This window comes from Leptonychotes weddellii, chromosome 1 (genome assembly GCF_054177405.1).
Source record: "Leptonychotes weddellii isolate Sample4059 chromosome 1, ASM5417740v2, whole genome shotgun sequence".
Taxonomy (NCBI): Eukaryota; Metazoa; Chordata; class Mammalia; order Carnivora; family Phocidae; genus Leptonychotes; species Leptonychotes weddellii.
In genome coordinates this window covers 15,023,374-15,043,635 of record NC_138369.1, presented here as the reverse complement: position 1 = coordinate 15,043,635, position 20,262 = coordinate 15,023,374, and the positions used below count along the sequence as shown (strand labels likewise).

General features: G+C 41.2%; 1 protein-coding gene across 3 annotated transcripts in view; it reads right to left on the bottom strand.

Annotated features, from left to right (window-relative positions):
* ARIH2 (ariadne RBR E3 ubiquitin protein ligase 2) overlaps positions 1-20,262 on the bottom strand; it is a 47,661-nt gene that overhangs the window by 9,033 nt on the left and 18,366 nt on the right. For 2 of the 3 annotated variants that reach the window (XM_081817192.1, XM_081817191.1), the window contains exons 4-7: positions 7,987-8,054; positions 3,853-3,916; positions 2,223-2,373; positions 1,215-1,336 (exon numbers count right to left, since the gene is read on the bottom strand). In XM_081817192.1, the coding sequence (XP_081673318.1) occupies positions 1,215-1,336; positions 2,223-2,373; positions 3,853-3,916; positions 7,987-8,054 (405 nt within the window). Of the gene's footprint in view, positions 1-1,214; positions 1,337-2,222; positions 2,374-3,852; positions 3,917-7,986; positions 8,055-18,614; positions 18,661-20,262 lie in introns of all 3 variants that reach the window. The other variant, XM_081817193.1, reaches the window with a different exon arrangement.

Below are 20,262 nucleotides of genomic sequence, written 5' to 3'. Positions count from 1 at the left end.
CCTTCTGTCCTTCCAGCCGATGACTTCTATCAAGGGGCTATAGGAATTCAGAAAGGATGTCACAAAGAACAGCATTAGGCAGATATTAAAGACCTATGAATGTTTAGCTAAAACTAGGTAGCAGCTCACTAGAATGATCTAAGGCTAGATTTTAAAATGGAGTACAGAACTGTGTCTGTGAGCTGAAAGTGCACAGGTCTGGAAAGGAACATAGCCCAATCCGCTGTGCATCTGAAAGTATTATTCTAAGTAAAATAAGACCGAGAAAGACAAGTATCATATGATTTCACTTCTGTGCAGAATCTAAAAAACAAAATGAATAAACAAAACAAAACTCAAAGATACAGAGAATAGAAGGGGAAGGGGGTTATAGGGTGGGTGAAATGGGTGAAGGGGGTCAATTATATGGTGACGGATGGTAACTAGACTTACTTTGGTGATCACTTTGTAGCATATACAAATATTGAATTATTATGTTGTATACCTGAAACCAATATAATGTTACACACCAATTTTACCCAAAAACAAAAACAAAAGCTCTGAGAGGCTCAATGACCCTCATGCATGTACCAAAAGCAGCAAACAGCACAGGGAACAAGGCACTGTTTATCCTGCAGCCCATGTACAAGAAGATCCAGCCCGTTAGGCAATCTTGTAAGCTCAGGCACAACTGACGAAAATTATGAGAACTATGCTGCATGGAGGCTGCAAGCCTGAGTCGGGAGCCAAAGGAGGGGTGGGAATCCAAAACTGACCACGCTGGAATCCTGGACAAGTTTTCAAATTGCACAAAAAGCAATACCCCTTCTCTGTGCTTTATAAATCACACAGTGAACCAAATGCAACAGCAACTCCTGAGATAGCCCTGACTTGTGTTCATTCCCTGCCATACAATACATTTTAAGCAATTGTGTAGAAGGGGAGAAGGCCTGACCATTCTACCAGAGAAAACCAAGACTCAGAGAGGTCAAATAAAGGGTAGAAGGCTACACAGCGAGGAAGTAACAGACCTGGGATTCATGTCATTGTCAGCCTCACTCCAGGGCCTGTGTTCCTCACTACCACTCTAGTGGCTTCTCCACTTTGTAAAAGCCAAGAGCTTTCTTCAAATTATAGCATCTAATGGCAGCCTTGTCTACAAAGTGACTGTGGTGAGCATGAGATGAAAGGTAGGCCCAGGAAGACAGACTTGCAACGACAGGGGCTGGTCATACCTCCACATAGTCCCTAAAGAGGTAGCGCCTGTATTTGTCTCTCAATTCTTCATTGGGCAGCAATGGAAACACGAAGTCCTCTGGTGTTCGGAGTGGGCAGTCCTGAGCCATGCAAGAGACTCCTGTTGAACAAAGACAACATGACGGATAACTGCACTGCAGAAGACATGACAATAATATATTTCCCCACTGCATTCACCCAACAAATTCAGATTCCACATAGGAAATCCCTGAAGCCACAGAATTTATTTTAAAAAGAAAGAGAGAAACTAATGTATTTGCAGTGACACAACTAAAATTTACCTCAAATTACATATATATCACAAACAGCACCACTAAAAAAGCAGTATCATCTAAAAAAATCCTATATGGCTCTTGGGGCACCTGTCTGGCTCAGTTGGTAGAGCAGGAGACTCTTGATCTCAGGGACGTGAGTTCAAGCCCCCCATGGAGCGCAGAGATAAACTTAAAAAAAAAAAAAAATCCTGTATGGTTCTTGACTAACAATTTTGTTTTGTGACATTTAGTATTACGTGCAAGTGACTACCACCCAACACAATGAGATTCTGCAGATACTGTAAATGCTGAGTTCTAATACCATCAAGTCATAGCATGACAAACACTCCTATAACCAATCACCAAATCTGATTTGTGTTATGCTACCTAAATAGCAGCAATCTCTGGGGGTTTCTGAGTTATAGCTATCACTTGGGGCATCAAGATAGGGTAGGCAGCTTAAAGGAGAGTTCTCCCATAAGTTCACCTTGCACTCACACCAACATTTACTATATATATGCCCAAACAATAGCCTTAATCTTCTCATTTTGCTCAGGACTGGGGAAAATCTTGCCACTGTTCAGCCTGATGTGTTTGGAAACTAATGGTTCTGACAATAAAAACCCCAATCAGGCTCAGAAGAAAAGACGCAGTTGACCTGAGTACCTGCAAGGGCAAAGCTGAAGATAAATACTTCATGCCAGCCTTTTACAAATTTTGCAGCAGACTCACCCACACCCACGCCATCCTTGACAAGTACTGAGCAGTGCTGCTCCCAGCAGCTACGGCAGAACTGGTGCTGACAGGCCAGAGAAAGTAGGTTTTCCTTCCGCACAAACTGCATACACACTGCGCAGTGGTGAGGGGGGTGGGCCGTGGGAACCTGGGGAGAGGCAGACCCAAATGAGTGAAGAGGAGCCTTCAGATCCTGGGAGGCCACAGGGGTGCCTGACGCAGCTAGGTGCATGGGAGGTGAGCCTGACCCTGCAACAAGTGTCAGAACTCAACTGCAATGTGTGGGCTCTGTGGGTCCCAAAAGTTCTCAACAGAAAGCACAGATCAGGAAGGCTTCCTGAAGGAGGTGGCACATGAGCTGGGCTTGCACAATCACTAGGATTCAGAGAGGCAGAGGAAGGCTGAAAGGAGAACTTACATTAGTTTATGATGTTAGGCTGAAAAACTCAGAATTTCCAAATTGCCAAGGTCCTTAAAGGTCATCCAGTCCAAATTCTGCTTTTAGAGGCTACTGGTTTTCTTTTATGAACCGCCCCATTTGGTGCACAGAGCTGCTACTCAAGCTTCTAACAAGACCACATTGCAGGTTTACTTGTCAAAGATACTGCTTTTCCCATAGATATGCCCAAAACATAAAACTTTACAGTTTTTACTAACTCACAACTCATCCTTAACACACTGCAGAGATGTCATATACAATTAATTTAGAGGGATGAGGAAGGCTCCTACTAGGGAAGAAACCTTCCAGGATGTGGGCAAATAACTGCAAAGCTTGAACTCCAGAATCCATGCCACGCTATACGATCTGGCAGACAAAGACAATGTGGGACCCCTGGCCCAAGCCAGAAGTCCACTACGGGTTTACATTAGGTTCTGGTTAGTTCACTGGGAATACAATAAACAATTGGGAGGAAAAAGGCTGTATTCTCATGTTTATCCAATATGCTTCTGGAAATTTTCTCCTGAGAGCTACAAAGTTATGTGGTAATTTGAACCCTGATTCTCCCTCCTAAAGAGTGCTTTCGACATGGCCCTTACTCATTTGACAAATGTCTGTCAAACTCCTAAATACAGAGGACATTGCTATGCATAGTAAGATATGGTTCTTAACCATAAAGCACACAGTCTGGTAGGGGAGCTGAAAAAGATGAGTGACTCACTACATCACACAGGTAAAGATTTCAAGACATAACTAGAGGTGTTTGGAGAGGAGAGATCACAGGCTTTGTGAGAGACAGCCTGATTTGGGTCTTTAAAGATGAGTTCCATTCCCACAAGCAAAGATGGGGACAGGGTCAGGACATTCCAGGCCAGGGCTGGCACAAGCAGTCGAAGAGGCATGTGGTGAGCTTGGGAACACCAAGGAACCCAGCAGGAATGGAGTACAGGCTGTGTGTAAAGAGGAAGGTGAGGCTGGAGAGGGCCCCAGGACTGGCAATGATTTATTCTTCATCCATAAGGAAACTCTTTAAACTAAAATGGAAATGGAAGATTTAGGCTCGTATTGGAACAAAAATCTCAGGCATGTTCTACTATACACAAAGCAAAATGGTTCTCAGTAACACCATAAGCCACAGCAAGAGCCATGTGTGTCAGGAGAAGCCTTGCTCAGGTGGGAGATACTCACATGTTTCGAGGGACTGGGCTGAACTCGAGCCTCAACGAGCAGCTGAGCAGAATTAGACTTGTATCTACAAAACAAAAAGCAGAAATAAAGGGATTCAGAAACGAAGGCAAACGTTTTAACCTCTGAACAAAACCAGATGAGACCAACAAGTGCTGCGTTTGCACTAAAGTGTCTTTGCCTCTAATTACCTTCTGACAGTACCAACCAAGCTTCCTTTCACTTTGGTATAAATAGTTTTCTCTTTCCATTTTTTAATTTTATTTTTTTAAATATTTTATTTATTTGACAGAGAGAGACACAGCGAGAGAGGGAACACAAGCAGGGGGAATGGGAGAGGGAGAAGCAGGCTGGCTCCCCGCTGAGCAGGGAGCCCGATGTGGGGCTCGATCCCAGGACCCTGGGATCATGACCTGAGCCAAAGGCAGACGCTTAACAACTGAGCCACCCAGGCGCCCCATCTCTTTCAATTTTTAGCCCTCAACTGGTATGAGAATAATAACCCTGATTCAAAGACACCAAACTGTAAGAAAAATACTTATGAAGGACCATGTCTGTTTTCAACTCCTTTCTGGAAATATCTGTGTCTTCAGAATAGGAAAGGATATCTTAAGACAAAGAAAATGCAGGGGCACCTGGTTGGCTCAGTCGGAGCATGCGGTTCTTGATCTTGGGGTTGTGGGTTCAAGCCCACATTGGGTGTAGAGATTACTTAAATAAAAACTTAAAAAAAAAATGCAGAGCATAAAGGGAAACTCTGACCAATTATGTTACATTTAAGAAGTTCAGGTCACCAGAACACCATGAAGTGAAAAGCCAGGCTATAAATGGAAGATAATTCAATACATATATAATTGGCAAAAGGCTGATATTCAGAATAAATAAAAAGAAAACTTCCTCCAAGTCCATTTGAAAAGACAAAATAACAATAAAAAATGGGCAAAGACAGAGCAAGCATTTCACAGAAAAGAAAGCATGAATGGTCCTTAACAAGAAAAGATGCTCAACCTCCGTAATAATCTGGGACACAATTATATGTCATTTATACCCAGCAGATTGTAAAACTTCAAGTCTGACAGCATCAGGAACACTCATATACCACTGGTAGGCATGTAACACGATACAATCACTTTGGAAACATTTTGCCATTTAGTAAAGCTAAGGAACAGATACCCTCACTTTCTATACTCAACCGTAGAAAAATATATGACACTAGGAGTCATGCACAAGAGTTTTCAGAGCTGCATTATTTGTAATAGCAAAAAACTAAAACTCACAAATGGTTTTTGACAGGAATATGGATAAGATGTCATAAAATGCAGCCTTGTTAATTTTAAAAGTTGAAGAACACATACAGCATGATTCCATGTCTGTAAAGTTCTAAAAACATACAAAACTAGGGGTACCTGGGTGGCTCAGCTGATTAAGCATCCGACTCTTGATCTCAGCTCAGGTCTTGATCTCAACGGTCATGAGCTCAAGCCCCGTGCTGGGCTCCATGCTGGGCATGGAGCCTACTTAAAAAAACAAAAACAAAAACACAAAATCATACAAAACTAAAGGATATATAATTTAAGAATAAGAAGGGGTGCCTAGGTGGCTCAGTCGGTTAAGCGTCTGCCTTTGGCTCAGGTCACGATCCTGGTGTCCTCGGATCGAGCCCCGCATTGGGCTCCCTGCTCAGCGGGCTCCCTGCTCCTCTCTCTCCCTCTACTGCTCCCCCTGCTTGTACTCTCTCTAATAAATAAAATCTTTTTTTTTTTTTAAGGATTTTATTTATTTGACAGAGAGAGACACAGTGAGAGAGGGAACACAAGCAGGGGGAGTGGGAGAGGGAGAAGCAGGCTTCCCGCCGGGAAGGGAACCCGACGCAGGGCTCGATCCCAGGACCCTGGGATCATGACCTGAGCCGAAGGCAGCCGCTTAACCAACTGAGCCACCCAGGCGTCCCAATAAATAAATAAAATCTTAAAAAAAAGAAAAAAAAAACAATGAATAAGAAAATGATCAACACCTAATTCAAGATACTGATCACTTTGGAGGGGAAGGAAGGGGATGTGGCCAGGCAGACACTGCCATCAGAGGCTTCTGAATAAAGGTCAGAGGGTTTCTTATTTGGGGGGATACTTAAGTATGTTTGCTTTATCATTCTTTAAAACCTACACACATCACACACATGTGTGCACATACATACATATTTGAAAAAGAAACATTTCATAATAAAAATTTAATTCCTTTCTGGAATGAGATATGGAATACATACATTTAAAAATAAAAACAGGAGTGCCTGGGTGGCTCAGTCAGTTAAACGTCTGACTCTTGATTTTGGCCCAGGTCATGAGTTCAGGGTCCTGGGATAGAGCCCCTCATCAGGCTCTGTGGGGAGTCTGCTGGAGATTCTTTCTCTCTCCCTCTGCCCCTCCCCCTGCTCTAACACACTCTCTCTCTAAAATAAATAATAAAGCTTAAAAAAATAATAAAAATAAAAACAATTACCATGTGGCAATAAAAGTGTCACACAAAACCCAGGAAAACTCAATACCCAGAATCCAGGAAGCTGAGCAGGGAAGAATGTCTCATATACGTGACTTCCTTATTCCACCTAGTCAGAATGCCTCCTTCAACTGCTTTTATTCCTACTTCTCACACTAGTATTGTTAATATCCTTAGCCATCTTGTCTATCCCCAAGTTAGGCTACAGAGTTGGACAGTGAGATACACCCCACTGCTGGAACCTACATGGGTCCAAATTCTGGGTAGTAGAAACAGCAGTGCAGACAGTGGAAGTTCACTTCAAAGTCTACCTAAATGTATTCGCCTCTTGGGGATACAGAGTGAAGAGTTCAGTTAGTGAAATCAGGAGCGTACTTGCTCCTCCCTGAGTGGGTTGAGCTGCTCCACCAGGTACAGCCATCCCAGTTATGTTTAGCCTGGAAAAGGAAAGGCACGACCTTCCTTTGCAGATAAATGGATCACACCATATAAGGAAAGACTCTCTAGTGTGTGAAAGGGCAGGGATGTGCCCAGTGATTCTCACTAGTGGCAATTTTGTTCTCCAGGGGTTACTTGGAGACATTTTTTATTTCAAAGGCTCTGGGTGCTAATTTCAGTGTCCCAGATTATTATGGAGGTTGAGCATCTTTTCATGTTAATGGCTGTTCATGCTTTATTTTCTATGAAATGATTGTTCTGTCTTTTGCTCATTTTTTATTGTTATTTTGTCTTTTCAAGTGGATTCTGCCAGAGATTCTGCCAAACCTTACAATTCACAGAATAGTGCCCCACAAAAAGAAGTATCTAACCCCAAAAGGCATGGATGCTGAGGGTGAGAAACCCTACGCTAGACAGAAGCACATGCCTCTGCAGGCAGGGCATGGCGACTCTTCCCAGAGGGGGCAGGGAACCCCTCCTCCTGATAACTTCCAGGACATCCTGAGATTCCAAGGTCTGTGCCTCTAGAGATCTGGTTCTGGTGGTAAGCTGGCCTATCTTTTCTGAAGGTAATATTTAAAAGTATGTTGCATTCCTCACTTGATATATCCAAAAGAAACAAATGGAGATGTTAGCAAGTGTTATATAGAAGGGCACTGATTAGAAATTCATAACGGCATAAAAAAAATGAACTAACTTCACTGACAACAGGGGTTTGGAAAAAAGCATGGGACATCTAGGGGCGCCTGGGTGGCTCAGTCGTTAGGCGTCTGCCTTTGGCTCAGGTCATGATCCCAGGGTTTTGGGATCGAGCCCCGCATCAGGCTCCCTGCTTTGGTGGGAAGCCTGCTTCTCCCTCTCCCACTCCCCCTGCTTGTGTTCCTCTCTTGCTGTGTCTCTGTCAAATAAATAAATAAATCTTTAAAAAAGAAAAGAAAAAAAAAAAAAAAAAGCATGGGACATCTATACGATGAAATACTGACCCAGCAATGAAACAGAGATAGAAAGAGTATGATGCAATCATGAAAAAATGTCCGCCAGGTACTGAGAGGATAAAAGGATATACAATATGATCCAATGTTTTAAATATATAATATGCACATTGTTAAGGATATACTCCAAAACATAAACAATAATCACCACTGGGTGGATGGGCAGAGAAAGAAGCTATGGGCAATGCCATCTCTCTTCCCCCAAACACCTTACCTGTCCAATATCTCTGCAACTTGCCAGTGGAAATTAACTAATATAAGTTTAGCAACTGAATGAGATACCTAGAAAGAAGAAAGAAAGAAAAAAAATCAAATTACAACTGTAGTTTCTTTCAGAGAACTCCACTTTTTGAGAAGTGCATACATTCATGTCTACAGCAGGCCCAGGCTTGATTTCCAAATTCTTCCTCTTGGTTCTCTGCTTCGTCTTTTAAGTTCAGACTCTTATAATCCTAGTGATAATCTTAGTATAATCTTTCCTCTCTTTGACTTTTCTTTGTTTTCATTAATGACACTTCCAAGTAATTAGTTTGAGTTGAAACTGAAGTAAAACCACCGTTACAATAACAATCCAGCATCCAATTGAAGCAAAAGAGCTGTGTGTTCCCTAATGTGGCCTATGTTCCCTCAAGCTGCTGAAGGAGGCCACACATGGGAAGTGCACCTCTAGTTAGGCCTGTTATTCTCAGAAAATCTCCAGGCTTGGACTTCTTGTATAAATCCAGCAAATCAAAACACCCCTGCTTAAAACCTCCAAATTCCTGGTAACCAATGAGCCCTGATTGCAAGTATGATTTAAAAGCCTATGGACAGGAGCACCTAGCTTGCGGGGGAGCCTGCTTCTCCCTCTCCTGCTGCCTGCCGCTCCCCCTGCTTTTTCTCTCTGTCAAATAAATGAATAATAATAATAAAAAAGACTATGGACAGCTTTTGGGGCCCCTACATTTTAAAGCACACTGGTTGTGGCTATCAAAAAGCCTCAGAAGGTGCTCTGAGCTAGCAATTCTACTTCTGTAAATTTTTCTGAGGAAATCATAGAGGATACGTGTACCACAGTGTTTTACAAGAGTAAAAAATTAAAAATTACTAAATGTCCAACGAAAAGGAACTAGGTAAATAATCTATGATAGGTCTATGCAATGATTTAGTATGCAGTCATTGAAAAGGATGTTACAGAAATAACTTTATTGACATAGGAAGTTCACATTCTAATGTCAGGCTAAAGAAGCCAGTAGTAAGATAGCATGTACATGTTATAGCCACAACGTTGTTAATAGGGAAAGAAGACTAGGGCGCCTGGGTGGCTCACAGTCAGTTAAACGTTTGAACTCTTGATTACAGCTCAGGTCATGATCTCATGGTTGTGAGAAAGAGCCCCGCGTTGGGCTCTGCGCTGACTGGAGAGTCTGCTTGGGATTCTCTCTCCCCCTCTGCCCGTCCTGGGCTCCTGCACACGCATGCTCTCTCTCTTAAAAAGGGTGGAGAGGGGAGAGGGGAAGCAGATTAGGCAGACTAGTAACAAAAAGGAACACCCTGAGGTTGTCAAGACTAGAGTAGAGCCACAAAAGACAGGGTTGTGTTTAGAGGTCTAGATCAGGCTTCCTAGGGAGAGCACTACATAGCACGAGGGTGCTACTGAATCAAGGAGAAACAAGGAGCACACTTCAGGCCAGGGAGCCAAGAGAACACACAGAACCTTGGTACTCTCTGCCCACTGGACTGAGTCTTTAAACAGGAGCTACCAAGGAATTCTAAGGCAGTTGGTCCACAGATAAGAACTGCAGAGGGAAAGACACAGTGACCAACATGTAATCCCTGCCCTTAGAGCTCAATTTACTCCTGAGAGGAGACAGGCGCACACTTACTAAACAAGGGCATGTCCCAGTGCATAATCAGTGTCAAAGGCTGTGCAGTGAGTGAATGCCTTTTTATCCTACAGCCCAGGTACATCTGGAGAAAACCAAGGTCTCAAGATAACACATTTCACTAAGGGTGGGGGTCCCCACATCCCTTCCATGCAAGGTAACAGCCATCTGACTCATACATGTTGCTGTAGTATTTTCCTCTTGAGGACCATGGAGACTTTAGGTCTAGGATTCCTGAATTGTAACTGACATTTCTTCTAACTGTAGCCCTAACAAAACTATTTATCCACAGCAAACCACTATTACAAAATGAAAACAGAGACAAAACATAATGGTTTAAAGTTAAATAACTGCTTTGAATATAACTTCTGACTACAGTTTTTTGTTTTTTTTTTAAAATCTGATAGTGATACTGTTTGGGATGACCTCCTCACTGGAGCCTTTTCTATCACTTCTTACCTAATGGGGTCCAATCAGCCCTACACCATTTTCTGTCCTGACTTCTAAATGTCTTGGCATGCAGTGGCTATTAGGTCCTGACAAAGGCACTAAACCACCTGGGAAACCAGAGGAGTCCTGACCATGTCCAGCAGCCACCCCCACCCCCCCTCTTCCTCACCACAGATGGCTTAGGTGGGGCCTGTGAGCTAAAAACAGGGGTCAGGCTGCCTCTCACAGATCCACAGAGCCTAGAACTGGAGAGAGGGTGACCCCTCAACAGATGCCGATCATTAAGTGACATCTTATCTTAATCTGTGGATTTTCAAAATCGAACTCAACTTTTCTTAGGAAAAAGAATTTCACCACTCTATCTAGTCTGATCCTTTGATGTGAACAGCACTTAACAGCAGCAACAAAACCTCAGAATTTGTACACCACATGCAGCCCACCTATGGAAAACATGGCCTTCTGTTGAAACAGAAATTTTATTAATGACTGCAAGTCCACTAATGACCAACTCAGAATATCCCAGCAGAGTTGAGTTTTGGTGAGAAGAGATTATGTGAAAAGAGGATATGTCCAGCACTTTATGAAACTGACAGTGGAGTATATGAATCTATTCTTTCAGTGCCGACAGCCAAGAATACAGCAATATATACAAGATAAGAGGCACACATGTGTCAGCTATATGCACCTCCCACCAGCCTTCTGCAGGAAGTGCTACTGTGATCTCCACCTCACAGATGGAGGTGTGAAAATGGCCCATATTATGTCCACAGTATATCATAGAAAACCAGGGAGTTTCCCTCAGTAATCCATTATAAACCTAAAGGAACTCAGAGACTATTAATTTAAACAAAATGCAGTGTGACTGTGCCTTGCCCTATAATGGACACCAGGGAATCTATAGGGAAGTCAGGTTCCAAAAGGTTCTCCGGCAAAAAGAGCACAGGGGTAGAGGAAGAGTACCTAGAAGAATTTATGCTAAAAAAGTAGTCCCATGGGACGCTTGGGTGGCTCAGTTGGTTAAATGTCTGCCTTCAGCTCAGGTCATGATCTAAGGGTCCTGGGATGGAGTCCCCATTGGGCTCCTTGCTCAGTGGGGAGCCTGCTTCTCCCACTTCCTCTGCCCCTCCCCCTGCTCATGCTCTCTCTCTCTCTGACAAATAAAATCTTTTAAAAAAATTAATTAAAAAAAAAAAGTAGTAGTCCCAGCAGGGAGGCCACCTCATCCTTGATTTGGGGTCACAAGAGAGAACTGGGGACACCTGGGTGGCTCAGTCGGTTGAGCGTCTTGCGTTCGCCTTGGGTCAAGATCCCAGGGTTCTGGGATTGAGTCCTGCATCGGGCTCCCTGCTCAGTGGGAGTCTACTTCTCTCTCTGCCCCACCCCCTCCCCCTACTCGTGCTATCACATGCGCAAGCTCTCGCTCTCTCTCGCAAAAATAAATTTTTTTTTTTTTAAAGATTTTATTTGTCAGAGAGAGAGAGAGAGTGAGAGAGAGCAAGCACAAGCAGGGGGAGCGGCAGACAGAGGGAGAAGCAGGCTCCCCGCTGAGCAGGGAGCCCGATGTGGGACTCCATCCCGGGACTCTGGGATCATGACCTGAGCTGAAGGCAGATGCTTAATCAACTAAGCCACCAAGGCATCCCAAATAAAATCTTAAAAAAAACAAAAACAAAAACAAACCAAGAGAGAACTTGACTGTGCACGCATGTCCCAGCAGTATCTCAGAGAAAGCAAAAACAGTGATTTAGGGGCAGAAAAGGATGTGGGAGGGGGTGCAGGGGCACCAACATTTAAGCCATCTTCCACAAGAGGGCCAGGATAAACCTTGGAGATGAATCTGTCTTTCTCAGAGTGCAAACAGCTGAACTCTCTCAAGAAAGAATTCCCTGAGTATTCACACCATTACTGTTTAATGCTCAGAGCTCAGCAATCCATTCTAAATCTATTAGAGTTGATAGTTCACAACTGGGGAGAGTCTTCCATTCTTCTGTATGTTTTCAATTGTGGAGAACAGAATCTTTTATAGCAGAATCAAGATAAGCCCTTGCTGGACAGTTTTGATCAAGAAATTAACAACCTATCAGTACTATTGTCTGAACCCCTCCACTCCATATCCCTCAGGATTACCTTCCTGAAACCCTGATGTAAAACTAATAATACTAAACAGCTCTTACAGAGCTCTCACATCTTGCCAGGATCAGTTCCCACCCTGCTTAAAACCCATCACTGGTTTCCAGTACTGAGGAGACAAACCTTAAGCTCTTAGTAAAAGAGTCATCAGGACCACTATGCCCTGGAGTCCAGCAACAGACCAAGTGATTCTAGCACCCCCACACACCTTACTAACTATTCTCTACCAAGGATGCCCTTTTTTGTAGCATATACTTGGAAATTAAAGAATATACTTCTGTAGAACCTGTGTGTCACAGAAGAAATCACAAAAGAAATTAGAAAATGTTTTGAGCTGAATGATAATGAAAATACCACAGAATAAAACTTGGTGAGGGCGCCTGGGTGGCTCAGATGGTTAAGCGTCTGCCTTCGGCTCAGGTCATGATCCCAGGGTCCTGGGATCGAGTCCCGCATCGGGCTCCCTGCTTAGCGGGAAGCCTGCTTCTCCCTCTGCTTCTCTCTCTCTCTGTGTCTCTCATGAATAAATAAATAAAATCTTAAAAAAAAAAACAAAAAACACTTGGTGAGATGCTAACATGATGCCATGGGAAATTTACAACTGTAAATGTTTATCCTAGGAAAAAAATCTAAAAATCAATGACATAAAGTCCCCTTAAGAAACTAGAAAAAGACCATATAAATAAATCTTTAAAAAAATGGGGGGGGGCGCCTGGGTGGTTCCGTGGGTTAAGCATCCGACTCTTGGTTTCAGCTCAGGTCATGATCTTGGGATCAAGCCACATGTTGGGTTCTGCACTCAGCAAGGAGTCTGCTTGAGGATTCTCTCCTTCTGCCGCCCCATTAACCGTCCCTCTGCAGGTGTGAGAGTGCGCTTGCACGCACGCGCTCCCTCTCACTCTCTCATATAAATAAATAAATCTTTAAAAAAAAAAAAAACTAGGGGTGCCTGGGTGGCTCAGTTGTTAAGCATCTGCCTTCGGCTCAGGTCATGGTCCCAGAGTCCTGGGATCGAGCCCCACATCAGGCTCTCTGCTCGGCGGGAAGCCTGCTTCTCCCACTCCCCTGCTTGTGTTCCCTCTCTCTGTCAAATAAATTAAAAACAAAACAAAACAAAAACCCTAGAAAAAGACGACTAAACTCAAAGCAAGTGAAAGGAAAAAATTAAAAAGAACCAAACAGAAATAAATAAATCCAAATAATATTGAAAAATAAAGTCTGTAAGTTGATTCTTTAAGAAGATCAACAAAGTTGATAAAAACTTTAGCTAGAACATTTAAGAAAAAAAGGGAATACAAATTACCAATAACCGGGGTGAAAAAGGGACTATCCCTAAAAACCTAACAGGTACTAAAAGGAAAAATAAGGGAATGCTATAAATAATCTAATTTTAATAAATCTGGTATCTTAGGTGAAACTGACAAGTTCCTTGAACACTACTTAGCAAAACTGACACAAAATGGAAAAAATAAACTGAATAACTATCTATTAAAGACATGGAATTCATAATCAAAAATTTCCTCACAACATTCCATGCCCACAACTCTTTACTGGTGAACTTTATCAACACTAATCTTAAACACTTTCAGAAATTCAAGAAAGTAATACTTCTTCCAAATTAATTTTATGAGACTAACATAATTCAGATACAAAAATCTGACAAAAATGTAACAAAAAGAAAATTACAGATCAGTATCCTTTATGAACATAGACACAAATCCAAATATTTTAGCAAATTAAATCCAGCAATATAGAAAAAGGACAATATAGTATGAAGTGACGTTTATCCCAGGAATGGAAAGATTATTTAACATTTGAAAGCTCCTATTGTAATTCACTGAATTAACAAAATAAAGGTGGAAAAAATGATCATTTCCATCACAGAAAACCCATTTGACAAAATTCAATATTCATTCAAGATAAAAATTCTCAGCAAATGAGGACAAAAAGTGAACTGCCTGAATCTGATGCAGGGCATCTATGAAAAGCATTATATTCAATGATGAAACAGTGAATGCTATATCAGTAAAATGGTACAGATGACCACCCTCACCATTTAACATTATTATATAGGAGGTCCTAGCCAGGGCAGTTAGTAAGGCAAAGGGGGGGAAAAAAAGACAAAATACATTAATAAAAGATTGGAAAAAGAAGAAGCAAATTTGTCTCTATTCCTAGATAAAATGACTGTTTACTCAGAAAATCCTAAACAAATATACAAACTACTAGTAAATGAATTTAGTAAGATAACAAAATACAAAGTCAATATACAAACGAAAAGTATTTCTATACAGCAGCAAACAAATGAAAACTAAAATTTAAAACAGGTGAAATGTGTTTTAATGATATATTTTATTTAGACTAATACATACACCTATATTATTTTAACATGTAATCCACAAAGTTATTCATGAACTATTTTATTTCATATCCTTTTTTTATATAAGTCTTCAAAGTACACTATATATTTTAGAATTATAGCATATACCAATTCAAACTGGCCACATTTCAAATGCCCAACGGCTACACAGGGTCATAGCCACCAGACTGAACAACATAGCTCCAGACCGAACACAGCAATCAAAATTAATCAAAATCAAAGCAGGGTTTTGGGGGGCAGAAGGCACAAATTAAAAGTTGATCCTAAAATCTGTGGAAGGTAAAAGACCCAGAATATCCAGAGCAATCTTGAAAGAGCAAAGTTGGAGGACTTACACCATCTGACTTCAAAACTTACTATGAAGCTACAGTAATCAAGACAGCAAAGTACGTAGGGGCTTAGAAACAGAGATCAATGAAACAATAAAATCCAGAAGTAAACTCAGACATTTACGGTTAATTTTATACAGAGGTGCCAATGAATTCAATTGAGGAAACGTTCAACAAATGGCTCTTGAATAACCGAACATCATTATACAAAAACAAACCACAGAACTTAGACACTTCATAACACGCAAAAATTAACTCAAAATAGTTCACAGATTTAAATGTAAAACTAAAAACCATTAAGACTTCTAGAAGAATATCTCTGCAACCCTGCTTAGGCAAAGATTTCTTAGACACAATGAAAGCACTACCCTTAAAAGAAAAAACTGATAAACTGGACTTCATTAAACTTTTAGTCTTCAAAGACATTATTAAGAAAATGGAAGAGACAAGCCACAGACTAGGAGAAAATAATTACAAATCATGTATCTGACAAAGGACTTAATTCAGAATCTATAAAGAACTCATGCAACTCAATAGGACAAATAACCCAATTTTTAAAAATGGGCAAAAGATTTGAACCCTTCACCTGAAAAAGGTATGAACAATAAATATGCAAAAGAAAAGATCCTCAACATCATCAGTCATAAGGGAAATGCAAATTAAAACCGCAAGATACCACTTCATACTCACTAGAATGAATATAATCCAAAAGACTATCAATACCAAGTGCTAGCAAAGACGTGGAGAAACTGGAACCCTTATATAATGCTGGCAGGAATCTAAAATAGCATTCACCTTGGAAAACAGTTTGGCAGTTTCTTAAAACATTAAACACACACTTACCATACAACCTAGCAATCCCACTCCTAGATATCTATCCAAGAGAAATGAAAACATACGTCCATTTAAAGCCCTGGACATGAATGGTCATGGCAGCATATTTCATAATAGCCCAAACTGGAAACAACCCAATGTCCATCAACTGATGAATGAATGGATAAACAAAATGTAATATATCCATACAATGGAAAATCATTCAGCAATAAAAAGGAAAGCACTACTGACATGTAATACGACATGGACGAACCTCAAAAACATTGTGCTCAGTGAAAAAAGCCAGACACAAAAGACTACATATTGTACAATTCCATTTATATGAAGTTTCTAGAAAAGGTAAAACCATATGGAAAGAAAGATGATTCCTAGTTGCCTGGGGCTGTGACTGGGGACTAACGAACACAAGGGAACTTTCCAGATGATGAAAATGTTCTATAACTCAGATTATGGTGATGGTTACATAGCTGCATAAACTTACTAAAATTCATTTAACGTACACTTTAAAATGGGTGAATTTAATGTCATGTAAATAATATTTCAACAAATCTGTATAAAAATAAAATTGGTTGATGCCTAGATACATAACAAAGCAAATGTAGCCAAAGGTTAGCAAATGTATAATCTTGACAGTAGGTGTATGGATGTCCACTGTACAATTCCTTAAACTTCTGTTTTAATTTTTCATAATAGAAGTCAGGAGGTACTTCTAACACAATTGTAGTAACTTGCATGAACAAATGTCACAATAAACAAAAGGCTGACCTTTATGCTACTATATCAAATAATCACTTTGACCTTTATTTACTCCTCAAAATAAAAAATTCCCCTCCAGAGTTTTAACATAGTTTTGACCAAAGGTTAATTGATCATACAATGTGAATTTCAGCATAAGCAGATATAACTTCCACACAGGTCTGTAATGCAATAACTTTATAACACTCTGTGGCTCTCTTTCAACCTCCCAGATCAAGCCTTCTTAGTGTTCCCATGGATGTTCTACTCCTTAAATGTTGCCATTCCACAAAGCACAGCTCTCAGGCCTGTCTTTGAGGCATCACAGTTGTGCTTAAGCCTTGGTCAGTGTGAACAGAAGCCCCAAAGGTAAAAAACTCCTCTCTTATTTTTCCTGGGAGCTGGGGAAGGGAATGTGACTGATCAAGGTGGGGAAGAGAGGACAAATAGTGGTATAAAGTTCATCAAAGACTGAAGGATGCCCTTAAGTCTCTGGTGGTCCAGAGTAAAAAATGTGGTAAGAGCAGAAGCCAAGAGCAGCCTATCTTCCCTGCCTTTTTCTCCTCTTTCTCTATACCATCAAACCTGACCAACAATGGGTCAGGAGCCTCTGGGGAGCTTGCCTTCCAGCTTGAAAAAACTGTGGGATCACCCTCTGTTGTCATTTACCCTGAACACTGTTCTGCGTTGCCAATCCAGTCTGGCTTTGTTTTGCCGTTGCATTTATAATCTCAACACCCTCGAGTGGTTTCCAGTTCTTTATTTCAGGAACACCTTAGCTACATGCATGTCGGAAAGGACTTTGCTGCTGGTCTTCAGTATTTCCCCAAGGTTGCAGGCAAAAATCTTCTGTCATTTTCTACAATCTATGTTTGGGACAGACGCTTAAGGTTATTTCCCTGATACAAGCCCTCAAAACATGTTCAGTAGTTACCACTTGTGCACAGATACCTAAAGGAGTAGACAGCTGCTGGGGAGTCAAGTTCTTTCGATTTCTTATAAACAGTGTAGTAAGTGTGCATACAATTCTATCCCTACTTCATAAGTAGGGCTTGGGGGATGGGAAGTGGGGACCAGTGGGAAATCTAGAATATGGGCCAATGATGTTAAGATTTTTCTCACAGAGATGTAATAAAGTGTACATGAATGTTTTAGCCACTGTCACCAGCAAGGAGCTCTTCACTGGTTAACAGTATAAAAGTCCACCTCTGCATTTCATTAGATATTCTGGAGGCACTTCCTTCCATATTCTAAGGGCTTCAGAGACTAGAGAAATGAAATAGTGTAAACATCCAACTGTCACTTAAAGTGGAGACCACCTTGATGAGATAAAACTTCTGAATCTGCATGGCCTCCAACCCACTCACTACAAGGAGACAGCAGCAGGATTTCAAGACCTTAGATAAGGTAATTCCAGCAGCAATTTGGTTACTGACTTATACTTCAGCAATTCTGTGACTTGCTGTCCCACCCTGTTTCAACTTTACTGTGTATATTTTCTCCATTAGGTCCCTAAGCAGAAAGCAGAATGTGGTAAAAACAATTTTTTAAAATCACAGGTCCCCCCAAGTCCACCTCAAGTTTGTTAGTAAATGAGAGCCACAAATTTCTTTGTAATTCTCTATCAGAATTTTATATTAATCATTGGAACAAACACTTCTTGATCTCCTGACCACAAAGAACTTAAAATACCAGAGTGAGATAAACCTTGCTACTGAAGGAAATGATAAGTACATACAACATTTTGGACCCTTTCTAACACACAGCCAATATCCATTTTTGGAAAAAATGTTTTAAGAGTTTCAGGAAATTTAACAGTTATTATTTGACATCCCAGAGCACTTGAATAGTATTATTATTCAAAATAATGCACAGAACGTGCTAATTTTATGTAAGGATCAAGGCACATAGTGAATAGCCTCTGCTCTTCACAACAGTTCCCCAAGGAAACCCATGGGCATGGTCAGTTGCTTCTTCCTCTTTTTAGTCTCCTATAGCTGGTTCAAGCTGTCCAGCCCTCGGGGACAAGTTAATAACACGGCTTGCAAATAGATCTTTCCCCCAGAAAAAAGAAATCCAGCAGCCCACCAAAACTGTCACCAGCCCTTCCCACACTTACCAGTGCCATAGGGAGGATGCAGCTGATGGCAGTGAGCATCAACGGCCTGAAAAAATACAGGTGGTAGTTTCAATTTTTATTTAGAATTCTTACTTGCCAACTGCCTGAAAATTTTTAAGGCTACACGAATGGGTCTCCATGCCTCAGCCTGTGTTAAGCCACTTCGTGGTCCAATCACATTTGTTAACAAACGCTAGTGGTAATTCACTAAACAGCAGAGATGAAGGAAAGGAGTGAATTGTGGGTGAGCTTCTGGGTCTGGGGTAGAAAGGGACATGATTGATATAGGAAAGCTAGCCTAAGGAGATCAAGATGGATGAATTCAGGTCTTGGAGGGTAGGGGGGTGAGGCGAAAAAGTACTAAAAGGCATAAGAGGAAGAAACAAGGTCAAATCACAGAGACAAAGGAATAGGTGAACATCACCCTAGAATGGGACAAAATCAGCAGCAGTGGTGGTGATAGTGGGGTCCCAGCAGGCCTCTGACTTTAGGCAAGGCTCACCCCTACAGTCTAATTTAAGTGGTGGGCCTTCACTTCTCCCATACTTCACATCTACATATTCTCAGCTTCTAGAAGGCCAGCTCTCTGGCTCCTGATCGTAACTTTGCTTCCTTTCACTTTTTCTTTATAGGTCTCCATGGAGGGTGGGCTGAGTTGTAATCAAGGCACCCCTGCTATTCATGCTTTTAAAAATCTGGCTAAATTTGAAGATTTCTCTTGTCTAACCTTAACTCAGTCTGTCTTTGATCATTAAAATAAATACCAAGAAACCCAAAGACCTCACTAAATAAGTTATTTATGGAAATACAATAAAGCAAAAATATGAGTCATCCATCCCTGACCACGAGGGTACTTTATTATGAAAAATTCCAAACATCTACAAAAGTGAAGAGTATGATGAAAACCATGTACCCATCACCCAGCTCCAACATCAACTCATGGCCAGGTCCACTCTATCTGTACCTCATCCATCCATCACCTCTACAGTATCATGGAGTAAATCCCAGCCTATATTTTAGGGTGTGCATTTTAATGAAAAACCTCTGGAAAGTACTTAGTACAAAAGGCTGGTTAAGCCCCTACTAGAATTCTAAGAGTTTTCCAGGGGGTGCCATAAAGCAGGATGACCACCATTTTTAAGAACCAAGGTCATATCCAGTAACCAAACCAAAAGAAATGCAGACAGGAGCTGTCATCCAATGAACTGCACATTGTAGGATTAAAAGCCAAATCTCCTACCATGTTCATGCAGCCACAAGCCCATCTTGTCCAAAAAATGATTTCAAATAATGCTCTGCCTCTTGTAGCTACTGCTACTGTAAGGAGGCATATAAGAGAGAATACCAAACACTATCTTGGCAGTATCATTCATGTTCCCACTCTTCTCTAGAGGACACCTCAGAGGCTAGCATATTTTACTGATAAAGCCACAGACTCCAAGAACATATTTCAAAGCAGAACTACTGATTGTTGGCCTTAGGTAGCTATGCTTAAAACATATAACGCTATTTTTATAACCTTTCTGTTTATATAAAACTCCATCAGAAATGGAAGCTCCTTGAGGACAGAGATTTGAAACAATTTCCTTTTCTGCCATAAGCGAGCACTTGGCACAATGCCAGCACCAGGACTAGGTCCTACATGCTA